This window comes from Centroberyx affinis, unplaced genomic scaffold (genome assembly GCF_046629955.1).
Source record: "Centroberyx affinis isolate AG114_WGS23_722 - 3 ecotype Tasmania unplaced genomic scaffold, CSIRO-AGI_Caff_v1 ptg004200l_1, whole genome shotgun sequence".
In the NCBI taxonomy this organism is placed as follows: domain Eukaryota; kingdom Metazoa; phylum Chordata; class Actinopteri; order Beryciformes; family Berycidae; genus Centroberyx; species Centroberyx affinis.
Window position 1 is genome coordinate 42,501 of NW_027281948.1, and position 12,608 is coordinate 55,108.

The 12,608-nt window shown below is 41.0% G+C and overlaps 1 protein-coding gene across 1 annotated transcript; it reads left to right on the forward strand.

Annotated features, from left to right (window-relative positions):
* Window positions 1-7,053: 7,053 nt before the first annotated feature.
* On the forward strand, window positions 7,054-9,775 carry LOC139664057 (beta-1,3-galactosyl-O-glycosyl-glycoprotein beta-1,6-N-acetylglucosaminyltransferase 4-like). The gene has a single exon (XM_071542875.1). The coding sequence runs from the start codon at window positions 7,141-7,143 to the stop codon at window positions 8,245-8,247; it is 1,107 nt and encodes a 368-aa protein (XP_071398976.1). The 5' UTR covers window positions 7,054-7,140; the 3' UTR covers window positions 8,248-9,775.
* Window positions 9,776-12,608: the final 2,833 nt, after the last annotated feature.

Below are 12,608 nucleotides of genomic sequence, written 5' to 3' on the forward strand. Positions count from 1 at the left end.
AATATATAAGCAGTTATTCCAAATGACCAACAGGTGGCAATATAACCGCTGTAACTGACAGAGGGCAGCTGCCAGTATTTGGCGAAGTCATGACATCGCAACGCATTGCTGCCTTGGAAGTCCATCTTGATCCAGATACCTGTACAGGAACCTTCATACAAACACGCTGCCTCCAAAGGATACTGCCTCGCTAGACAGCAAGGCAGCTGCCTTCCGTTTGAGACACAGCCTCTGTCTCCATCAATACACTCACTGAACTTTACCGTACAGAACTGCTGAACCTTCTGTTTGGCCAAGTCAACTTGGCTATTTGGCAAACCTGCAGAAACAAGGAGAGGAGTTTGGGTCGTATAGAGGCTGACTGGTGAAGTGAGCCAGCTGTCATCCCGTTGGCTTCAAGGGAACTGTAATAGTGTTCAGTTGTAACCCTAATTTTTTGGTTCAAGATTGCACTTTTTTGTCAGATTTGGACTTCTTAAATTTAGACTGTTGAACAATTGGTCCTTTCTCTGCATTTATTTCCTCTCTTCAAATAGTCTTAATTGCTTTGTATTGACAGAGACATGGTTGAACTCCAATGTATTTTACCTAAGCGAAGCCACTAATATAATTTATTTTACTTTCAGAAAGCCAGATTAACTGGTAGTGGTTTTAGCGTGGCTTTTATAGATGAGAATAAGTTGTGTGTACTTTCTATTATATGTATTGGTATATCAACCTACAGGGAGCCTGGACAAGATGGGAGCAAGCGGTGGAGCGCAAAGTCACATGGGCCGAGCTTTGGAAAGCCGAGCCCCATCGAATAAAATTCTTAATCCAGGCGGTCTATGACGTTCTACCAAGCCCATAGAACTTGTTTTGCTGGGGGAAGGGGAGTCGCCAGTTTACCCTCTGTGCCTGAAGAGAGGGACCCTGGAGCACATCCTCAGCTGCTGTTCGAAAGCCCTGGGCGAGGGGCGCTACTGCTGGCACCATGACCAAGTCCTGAAGGCCATAGCGGACACAATCTGCAGTGAGATTAGCCACTGCAAGTGCCTCCGCCCAGTGAAGAAGACCATCGCTTTCTTCAGGGCTGGAGAGAAGCTAACATCAGCTGCCAGGACCACCTCCTCTGGCCTGCTAGCAACGGCACAAGACTGGGAGCTGAAAGTTGACCTGGGGAAGCAACTGAAGTTCCCAAAAACTGTTGCCACAACAACGCTAAGGCCAGACATGGTGCTGATCTCGGAAGCCTCCAAGCAGGTCATTCTCTTGGAACTCACGTTCCCTGGGAGGACCGCACTGAGGAGGCCAACGAGAGGAAGAGGGCAAAGTACGCCGAGCTAGTGGAAGAATGCCGAAGCAACGGGTGGCGAGTGAGGTGCGAGCCCATTGAGGTGGGATGCAGAGGGTTCACAGGCCAGTCCCTCTGCAGGGCCTACAACATGCTGGGCATCACAGTGGCCAGTAGGCGAAGGGCCATCAAGTTGGCCACAGAGGCAGCAGAAGTTGCTTCAAGGTGGCTGTGGATCAGGAGAGGAGAGCCGTGGGTGGGGTAGTGCTACCTGGACACAAGCCGGGACTTGATCAGCCCCGGCTGGGTCGCCTGGGCGAGGGTGTCTGATTGTTGAAAGACCCGAAACACCCAATGACCCCAGGGAACATCACTGATGATGTGTCCAGGTGCATCACAAGATGATGTATGTCAAAAGATATGTATTGGTATATCAGCCTACAAAACATAATTTTATCTCTGATTCTGGGATCATTTGTTGTTGTCAATGCATGACAAGGTTATTATCGTTAGATAATATCATTAGAAGATTTTAATATCAAGGTTTGTTGTCCCAATAATATTCTGGGTTAAGACTTTTCAAACATTATTGAATCTTGCAATGTTATACATTGTATAATAGGAGCAACTCATAAACTCAGTCATATGATCTTGTACTGTGTGGTCTCACTTTTTAGAAAGTTTAGAAAGATCTCATCTAATACATACAGACCCATTTGATGAACTCTACCACTGAAACTAAATCGGAAAATATTGTGTCTACTAGACAATCTAGCGTAGAATTTGCTTGGCGACACTTGATAAATTTGCTTCCATAGAAAACTAAAAGAAAACAAACCTACAAACAGTTTCTATGGTTGAATGAGCATTCTTGTGCTATTAAAACTGAGTGCAAAAAAAATGAATAAAGAATGGAAGAGTAGTAAACTTGATGTCTTTTTTATTTACATATGAAGAAATGCTTTAAAAAAAACCTTGTCTGGACCCTTCCACTCAGTAATAATAGACTTATTTCTAAACTGTCTGTTTAAAATCTTATATTTGGAAAAATATCTTATAAACAGTTAGTAAATCTTTATTTATATAGCACCTTTAAAAACAGGGCTGCTTTCTGTTCTAAATTTGGTAAAGATACTTTAATTATGGTGTGTTCAGATTACAGGCTGCAAGCAACTGTGGAGGGAAGGTAGGGTAGGCTGGTTATATTTAGTTTATTATCATTTGCTTGATTAATTATTGCAATTAACAAGAACAATTAATAAATAAATAAATAAATAAAAACAAGACAAAAACAAAGCCATGATAGCATGACAATAGTTGATCCGCCCAACGTGATGAGGTGATGAACCGTCAACAACCATCCAGGCAAGACTTTCCTTAGCTTGGTGCACCAGACTGTTTTGTAGCTTTGTAGCCTGTAATGGGAAAGTACCTTTACAGTTTCAGTTCTTTTTGCAGCAGATGCTGCTGAATGTTCTATTCTAGTTCTACTTGACCTGTTGACATATAGACATTTAACCCATAGTTAACTCTTAGGGCTAATGATTCACACAGCGTTCTTCTTAGACCAGGACTGTTTACATAGGACCAGGGATGTCACACACCATTGCTTAGCAACTGTAAAGGAGAAGTTATTTGACTGATTTTATTTGACCACCAGGCTGTATTGTTGATACCAGGCTATGGATGGATATATATATTCATGTTGTTTATGCCAAATTCTGACCATGCTGCGACAGAAACTATGATTCCTCAGACAAGGTGACATTTTTCCACTCTCTTTGCTGGCAGGAGTGGAAACCAGCATGGTCATCTGCTGCTAACCCATCCACTTGAAGGTCTGACAACTTGTTTGTTTTGAGATGCCCTTCTGCACATCACTCCTGAGCTGTTATTTGCATATTTGTGGCTTGCTTGAGTGCTGCTGAATGGATGTTTTTTGTATAAAACACCATTATCGGTAAACTCTAGACACTATAGTGAGCAAAAACCTCAGGAGGTCAGCCGTTTCTGAGATGCTTGAACCAGTGCATCTGGCACCAACAATCATACCATATTCAAAGTCGCTTAAATCACGTCTTGTGCATTCTAACATTTATTTGAACAGTAACTGAGCCTCGACCCCGTCTGCGTGCTTTATACTTATGCTTTATTTATCTGTGACTAACTGTCTGGAGGAGCATGTTTTTATATAAATTAATAGGCATAACACAATAAAATGTCCACTGAGTGCATATGCTTCCACTTGATCATATAATTCATAGACATAATATTTATTTTCTTTCCTATGCTGATAATACACAGCTGTATCTTGCTATGAATCCCACCAATAAAATTTGCAATACTTGTCTAGTAGCAGACATTAAATGCCTCAAAATTGTCGACAACGTGATGGTAAAAAGTCTGAGTTCGTTGTATTTTGCTCACAAAATGCAAAATTACAAACTCACAGTTTATGCATTTATTACCTCTCAGGTAGCCATTGGTAATTATAATGCAAATTAATTATGTAGTATATGTAAAGAAGTAACACAGGAACATACCAGTAGTTATATATTAGTTCTGCTAATTTGAGCCTCACCGTTAAATTCATCATTAAAGTAGTCTCAATTCTGTTTTCATGTCTTTTAAGCCAACAAGACTAAGATCTATACTCTCTCATCAGTGTTTTGTAAAACAAACTTTTTTGGCACTGACCAGTACACAGTAGTAAGTTAACAGTAACTAGCTATCTAGTAATGTTGTATTGTTCTTCGCTTTACTTGGAGGGGCACAGAGTAGTATGTAATGGTCAAGTATCAGTAAGTAAGGATTAATATTATATAATATTCCAAACATAAAGACAACTCTTGAGCATGATAAGGAAGACTGAACATCTGCACATGATGAAGAATGTTTGAAGATGAGTCAGTTAATGTTGTCTTTCTTGATTAATTAATAAATGCTTAATCACTTATCAGCATATTACTTAATAGTGACTAAGATGTAGTGACTAGCTAACTAATACATCAATTAGAAGTTAATCAATGATAAATGAACAACGTAATTAAACATCAAGAAGCGAACTGTAATGTAAAGTGTTACCGTGTCATTAGTGTCACATTTGTATTGTCATTGATTATAGTCCTGTGCTAGTTGTGATGCTAAACATGTGCCATGCTGATTCTTTAATGTGTTTGCATTGTTGCTTTTAATTTACAGCTCTTAGCTACGGTGCTCTACAAAAGTCATTATTAATAATATAGAAATTATTGGATGATCACATCAACAAATAAAATGTGTCACTGAGTAATTATGATCTCTCTCTCTCTCTCTCTCTCTGTCACTCACACACACACACACACACACACACACACACACACACAATGAAAGATTAGCCTACACTTGTATTCTTGGGCACTGATGCCTTTCTCAAACAAGAAAGGGAACACAGGCATTGTAGATCTTTTCCGTACATTTACATATAACCACTAAAACTTGATTTACACCTGTCTCCCCATCACCAAGTCACCTGGATCTGAAAATCAGCTCTATTCAAAGCAGGTTTGGTTGAATTTGTTACTCTTTCAACAGTCTTTTTCTAGTCTGTTGCCTAACAGGGTTGGCCCGTTTATCTATAGCGCTTCAGCAGTAAAGCACTGCATTCTTGTCCAAAGGTCTTGTAATGTAAAGTCATGGTTTACGAAGAATGTTGTTTTCCACTCCTGATCTGTCAGTAGGGCCCACTGACTCATATACCATGCCACTGCTGTGTGGCCAGACAGTAGATTTTGGGGCATTGCAGGCAATCAAAGGCATTTTACACTTTAAAATGTTTTTTAGGGCTAGAATAATGTGTTTGCACCTTGTAATTCCTTTGTAATTGTTCATTTAGTTGTCTCTCCCATAAGTGCAATAACAAAAAAAGATAATAGGCATAGCAATATTATATACGCAATGAGGGCATACAATATTTTTTGTGTTCATCTCACTGTTACCTTTAAAAAAAAACTGTTTTGAATATGAATTTGAATGCAATCTCTAATAGCCTAGTATCTCTATATGTTATCATTTTATCTTTCAAAAAATATTGTGTAGGCTTCCACTTTCCATTCTCACTAGATTAACGGGTGTGTAGGGACCTGTCGATGGAGGGCGCTGTTAAAGTTTGTGGACTGTACAGTAGACAGAGGACAGATTCGTTTAGCCTTCAGAGGTCTACCTGTTTTTGCTATTTAATTTGCAACATGACTTGCATTCAGTTGTTAGACTTAAACGGATTCCAAAATTATATTTAGATCGGTGTTTTTCTAACGTGCTGTTGGCTTTGAGTGTGTCAATCCTGAGCTGTAAATCCTGCGTTGAGATTCAGGTGATATTGTGCGATTGCCTCTGCGTATACTTGTGCCGTTTACTTGTTGCAATAATTTATTGTTGTGGTGGTTGGGGGTCCTCTGGGCCCAGGAGCCCTTTGTCTCATAATGTTGCTCCTCCAGACTGGTAAGTCTCTGCCCCTTATGTTGTAATGTACAGTTGCTGAGCTGTGTCCCACAGCCTACAGCTCTTTCATCTTGAAATTAGTTTAGTGTGTTTCAGATGACTCCGGCCATGGGGTTTTCATAATGCTGGTTAAACATTGGCAAACCTTCCATGAGAGATATCTCTGTTCGCCTATACCCCAAGCAGGAAGAAGGGCTAGATCTGCACTCTGTACTTTAATTACTGTGAGTAGGCGTACCTACGATCACTATGATAATGTAGCACTGATGGAAACTCTCTGTCATTGATCAACACCAAGACATCAGAATAAAAATAAATTTAAGGGTGAAATCACATTTTCCTGTCCATATTGGTAGGGGATGAAAAATACATGAATGAATAGGGCCTATATGATTAGGAAAAAAAAAAAAAAAACACAACAGCTTACAATTCTTCCAACTCCTATCTCATCTCACCGGCAACCACATTTCAAGGCAAGTTTGCCACTAACTCAGCAGGCTCAGCCCCTCCTCCCCCCGCTGCTCAGCCTCTTTGGAAACGGGCAACTTCTCAGTACGCAGCGCTCCCCGCAACCACAGACGCATCAGACGCGTCAGTTAGTACGTTGCAGCGCTGGGTGAACTTGGATGAATGAATGCTCGGGAATTGCCATGGTGCAAAAGACATGCGATGGCAGTAAGCATAAACTGAGAGATGGTTGAAGTTTACTTTGTCAGTAGATGCAGCACGTGCGTAAAGTCAGAACAGAACGGAAGATGAATGTGGAACCACGTTTCTCCTGACATCGGTAAGTTCCTTTTCACTCCGCTCACCGCTGTGTGAAGGGAAGTGGCCTAACTGTGAGTGACAGGACAGGAACAAATGCAGTAAATCAATAAAATCGTAATTCAACTTCTTTCTTTATTTTTTTTCTGACAACTTTCAGGTTGTGACTTCAACAAAAAGGCTCTGCAAGGCACTCTGCAGACCTGTACCTGTTTACTGAGCAAGGTGATTATTCAATCTAGTTATTTATTTTAGGTATAGGTGCTAGTCAAATTACTCACTGCACACTGACGACCTTATTAACATCATGACAGTCGCTCACGTAGGCCTAATGTTATATTGTATGTCACATTATGTTGATGATAATGTCCATCAGGTGTTTTAATGTCTACTGTGTAACCTACATGAGCTTTTCTCTGCTTTACCACAGAATGAAAAAAAGTTGTAAACAACTGTTCAGACCGAGAAGAAAGCAATTTATTTTTTCTCTGCTGGCTATATGTATCCTGATATTGGTCAGTTTGAAATACAACTACATCACAGAATCTTTTGGATCCACTGCAGTTTTTGATGACATCCATACGTTTCACAAGTACGACATCGACTGCTCAGCTATATATGATATGGACCCAGTGGAAGTGGGGAAATCACTGGTCATCAGAAGGACGCAGGTTGTGGAGGAAAATGATGAAAGTCTGGTGAACCTCACCTCAACCTGTCCACAGTTCCTCAGGTCCAGGGGCTATGAGGCTATGTGTGTGTCCGAGGAGGAGAGAGACTTCCCTCTCGCCTATTCGCTGGTGGTGCACAAATCTGCCTGGATGGTGGAGAGACTCATCAAAGCGTTGTACTCCCCCAGTAATATCTACTGTATCCACTACGACCAGAAGTCTTCAGCTCAGTTCATCTCAGCCATGGAGGGCTTGGCCCGCTGTTTGCCCAACGTCTTCATCGCTTCCAAACAAGAGTCTGTCATCTATGCCAGCATTAGCCGGCTGAAAGCTGACCTCAACTGTCTGTCTGACCTCTTGGGGTCAGAGGTTAAGTGGAAGTATGTTATCAACCTCTGTGGGCAGGATTTCCCCCTCAAGTCCAAGATGGAGCTGCTGTTGGAGCTAAGGAAGCTAAATGGTGCCAATATGTTGGAGACAAGCCGCCCCAGTGATACAAAAAAGGAGAGGTTCACCTTCCACCATGAGCTGAAAGAAGCCAGCTTTGAATACCAAAAACTTCCAGTGAAAACCGAACAGACTAAGGACCCACCGCCGCATAGTATTGAGATGTTCATTGGCAATGCCTACTTTGTGTTGTCACATGAGTTTGTCATGTACGTGAACTCCTCAGCCCTGGTCAAAGATTTCTTGGCCTGGTCTGAGGATACCTACTCCCCTGACGAACACTTCTGGGCCACGCTGGTGCGAGTACCAGGTGTACCTGGGGAGGTGCCCAGATCCCAGCCTGATATCACGGACTTGATGAGCAAGACCAGGCTGGTGAAGTGGCACTACCTAGAGGGCCTGCTGTACCCAGCCTGCACAGGTACACACATTCGCAGTGTTTGTATTTTTGGGGCAGCAGAACTGAATTGGTTGCTCAACTGTGGTCACTGGTTTGCGAATAAGTTGGACCCCCAAGTGGACCCCATCCTCATTCAGTGCCTTGAGGAGAAACTTCAGGAAAAACAAAAGTCCTTGCAATCAATGTCATCACAAAGTTGTCCCATGGGTTAACTTAGGTAGACGTAAGCTAAGGTAGGTTTGGTAGCAGTAATATCTATATTTATTATGTTGTCTTGTTTTAGCCAGTTTTAAAGGGTTGAACATTTTACAGCAAATTTTCAGGCTTTTCAAAGGTGAAATGAATATGAGGCAGGCATTTTGCATTATCAATACCTGACAGCCTTATGATAGGAGTTTACGATGTGCTCCAACCTGCTGATCCACCAGGACCTTACTTCATGCCAAGTCAAGTCAAGTTTATGAGACACTGAGACACCGCGCCGCCCCATTCCTATGATGTATGTGGAAACTTTTTTGAACCCTGTAATTCGTTTACCATAATCCTTTCCCAAACGAATAGATACAATGCAATTACCACTCAAATTATGGTGGACTGTCTATTAGCATCCAATGACCTACTATAAATAGTAGATTGTATTGCTTGCTCTGCTGTGGGCTGATCCAGTCTTTACCGTATCAATAAAAATGGGGTGTTATAGGAAGATGGGGTTTGGGCAGTTTCAGCTCATCTAACTCCATAGCCAAATGCAGACAAATATGTCTGAAAAGCCTACACAGTGGAAAGAAACGTTCAAACTGCATTCAGTATTTGGTAGTCAAATAAGAAGAGACAGCATTTTCAATATTCACCTAGTCTTACTTTTCAGCTTTCAGCATTCCATTGCAGGTAGTAACCATTTGTGCCTTGAACTTGCACGGTATGTTGCAGTGTATAAAGTATCAAACACCTGTTGAGTAAGAAGTCTAGTACAGGTAAACTTGCATGAATGATGTAATCCGATATTTGCCTTTCTGCTTAATTTACAGGTGCACAACACTGTATACATATTGTACAATGTATATACTGTATGCTGATAATGGTCACAATCTAAATGCCTCTATGCCAAGAGTGATATGAAACTGGAAACAAAATGTTGGATTTAATTAATGCATACAAAAGTGTTGGAGACAATGAAAGGAAGGAGGAAGAGGTTTATTGTTATCCCTCCATCTAAAGCTCACACGAGGGAATGAATGTTTCCTGTCACGGGCTAAAGGTGGTTAATTCTAAATCAGCTGCATTGAGATACAATTGTTAAACTTTGCTAATTAGATGCAAAGAGGCAAAAACCGATTCAGTGATGCAGTCGCCACGTCATCCATGTCTGCACTCATTGGAGAGCATCATAACAAATGCTAACTTGTTTGTACAGCTTAAATCACAAATTGCTTACATTGCACAAAAAGCAGGTTATGGGGGCAGGAAACACCCATCCATTCAAGCTGTCATGAGACAGGCGTAGAAAATAGCCTCTGATCCACACACACTGAATGTGAGCTCTTTCCCTCTGGTATGAGGATTAGGTACTCCCGGGACGGTCGAGACAAATATGAAAACTGGTTAGCTTCTGTATCCATGAAGTTGTTAGGAAGTGATACTCCTGGCAAGGCCTTGTGCCTTTGTATGTGAAGCTGATATTGACTGTTCTATGTGCAATGTACTGATGTTGGTGCTTTTATTGACAACAGCAGCAGCATGGACAGTTCCCTGTGGGGATAATAAAGTTTATCTTAACTCATCTCATTTCGTCATGCATGGACATTTGCATGGACACTGTGTGTGTGTGTGTTTGTGAGTGTGTGGGTGTGTGTTCGTTTGCGCAGGATGCACATGGAAGGAAGTGAGGAGACGCTACCAGGAAACATGGTAGATAATGTATTTTTTGTATCCATGTGTTATCTGCCTTCTTCCTTGTTGGGATGTCATGGTACCATCAGCGTCATGGAAACTTGTTTGCCCAGTTCTACAGTAGAGAAGTTCTGTGTTTGAATTACACCACCATGACACCAATAAAAAACACATATGTCACTGTAATAAAAATGGACACATGATAGGCATTATAAACTCCATCCAAGGCAACAATGATGCAGAATTGGATGATATTACATGACTACTACTGATTCACTGATATTTGCATAAATACCAAATGAAGAACAAATCTATAGCCGGTCTGCTGTGAACACACAAGGATTCTATTTAAAGTGATGGTTGGTTTGTAGTGAACCTGAAACTGCGTAGTGGAGAGGAGAGCACTAAAACAAAGACAAAGTAATCTAAGTTAACCAAAGTAAATGTCAAAGAGAAAATGTGTGTGTGTGTGTGCGTATTCATGTGTGAAAAGATTCAAGTGTGAAATGTAAAATATCTTAAAAGTATGCAGAGTATTGGTGAGAAAAGTCAGGACGCATGTCCCAAAGAATTTGCACAGTTTAAATTTGGTTATTTGCATTGTTGAAATTAAGTTTATAACTTTGAGTATGAGGAGGCAGTTTGAAGACATTTTTTTGGCAGAACCATGAGGAAGAAAAGAAATATGGTGCTTCACATGCACACAAATCAACGCTGGTTATGAGCTCTGACGTTTGACTTTGGCATTTCATATCAGTAGGCTTTGGGTGTGTGGCCCGTACATAAAGATTGAAATATGCTGTAAATAATCTGGTCAACATTGCTACTTTGGGAGAGAAGACATCAATATTTTAGAGAGTAAGTGAGTGAGTGCTGCGTCCTGAATGGCATATTTACTCTTCTCCCTCAGTAGTGTGAAGCTGCTGTATGGTGAAAGCCATAAGCGTGACTTCCTTTAGTGACACAGTGAGAAAGGGGGTGGGGGTTGGGGTGCTAGAAAATACAACTATAAGTATTACTATAATAGTAGAGTGACCAGTTTAGAGTATAGCACGACATTATATTTCAGTGTATGTAGCCTTCTGATCCATTGATACTTCACTAATCTAATCTAAATCCTTGAATCTCCCGAAAAATGGACAAGGCTCTATATAAGCTTGAATTGTTAGAACACCTGAAAGATTTTCACACAATTTACACATTTCATCCTTTAGTGGTTGTCAGCAATGCTTCTCTGAATGAGTCAGAAAACAATTGAGTGGAAAACAAAAGAGTTTCACAACTAAATGTTTTCAACCTGAAACTTTGAACCTGAAACTGCACCCTCTGACCTGTTTTTAGCGTACCCACAGGGGTGTTTGTTACGTTCAGTAATACCGAAGTATCACATTCAAAGTGTTATTACGTTTGGGCCTCTATCCTTCCTCCTCATTGCTATAAGCAGTTTAAGCAATTAAGGAACACAGGACACGTCTCTGATAGAGGAGTCAGGGGGGGTTATTAGGTTCCAGTAAATTATTAATTTTAGGGGAAGGTCCTGTGTGTGTGTGTGTGTGTGTGTGTGTGTGTGTGTGTGTGTGTGTGCCTGTGTGTGTGTGTGTGTGTGTGTGTGTGTGTGTGTGTGTGGGTGTGTGTGTGTGTTAGTTTAATGACCTGGTGTGAGAAAGCTACACCTGTCTAAGCCAGTAGGAGTAACAGGTGTTTGTGCTTCTGTTTTATCTTTATTGTTTCTGTTTGGTATGGCTTTGTAAAATGTAATTAACAAATTTTCTGCCTTATTTTATCCTTCTTCAGCACCAGATAGTTGCCAATTCAGTTGACACTATCTGAATTGTCCTAATTTGGAAAATAATATTTCACTTGGGTCTGTCACAAAATGATATGAACACATAGCAGATTGTGAAAAGGGCTGGTCTGATATGACTGAAAACCAGTTCTTAATTATTTTGCCAGTGAGATATATCACCAGATAATCTCACCAGTCATGCACTGAAACCCACAGTAAAGCCTCCTGATACCTGAAGGAGGGACACTATTTTAAAAGAGTAACATCTACTGGTGATTAGGTGCAACTCTAGGTAACCGGTGTGATTGTGATTTCAGTCTAACCTGTTGAGTATGACAGACAGAAGACAGAGCACCAGCAACAGAAGACAGTGGTTTGCACTGCCAGCTAAAGGTGAGGGACTGATTGAGTTACTGACTGACTATCCAGAGTAAAAATTGGTCCAGGGCTTTATATGACTTTATATGACCTATTACCACATAAGGAAGGGCTTGTCACTCTGGGCTTCAGGTGATACAAAGGGGTTCAAACCTCCTGGAGAAGCATTATACTCAGTAGGGAAGGTCTTGGGCTAATTGTACAGGGGCAGGAAAAACTCTTGGCCCATCTTCTCTTCAGAGCCAAGTAAATAAGGTAAGTAAGTAAGTAAATAGTAAGTAATACTTTAAGATGGCTACTGTCCACCCCCTGTTAAAGAAACCTGGGCTTGATCCGTTACCACAGAACTTTAGACCAATTTCTAAACTACCATTCCTGTCCAAAGCCTTGGAGAGAGTTGTAGCGAAGCAGCTTTTGGAGCTAGTAGAAGGCAATAACATATTCAATAAATTCCAATCAGGTTTCCGCCAGCAGCACAGCACCGAAACAGCTATTCTTAAAGTATTAAATTATTTTTTA

Excerpts from the sequence above, each read along its gene's own strand:
- LOC139664057 (XM_071542875.1), top strand. The coding sequence starts at position 7,141 with ATGGACCCAGTGGAAGTGGGGAAATCACTGGTCATCAGAAGGACGCAG.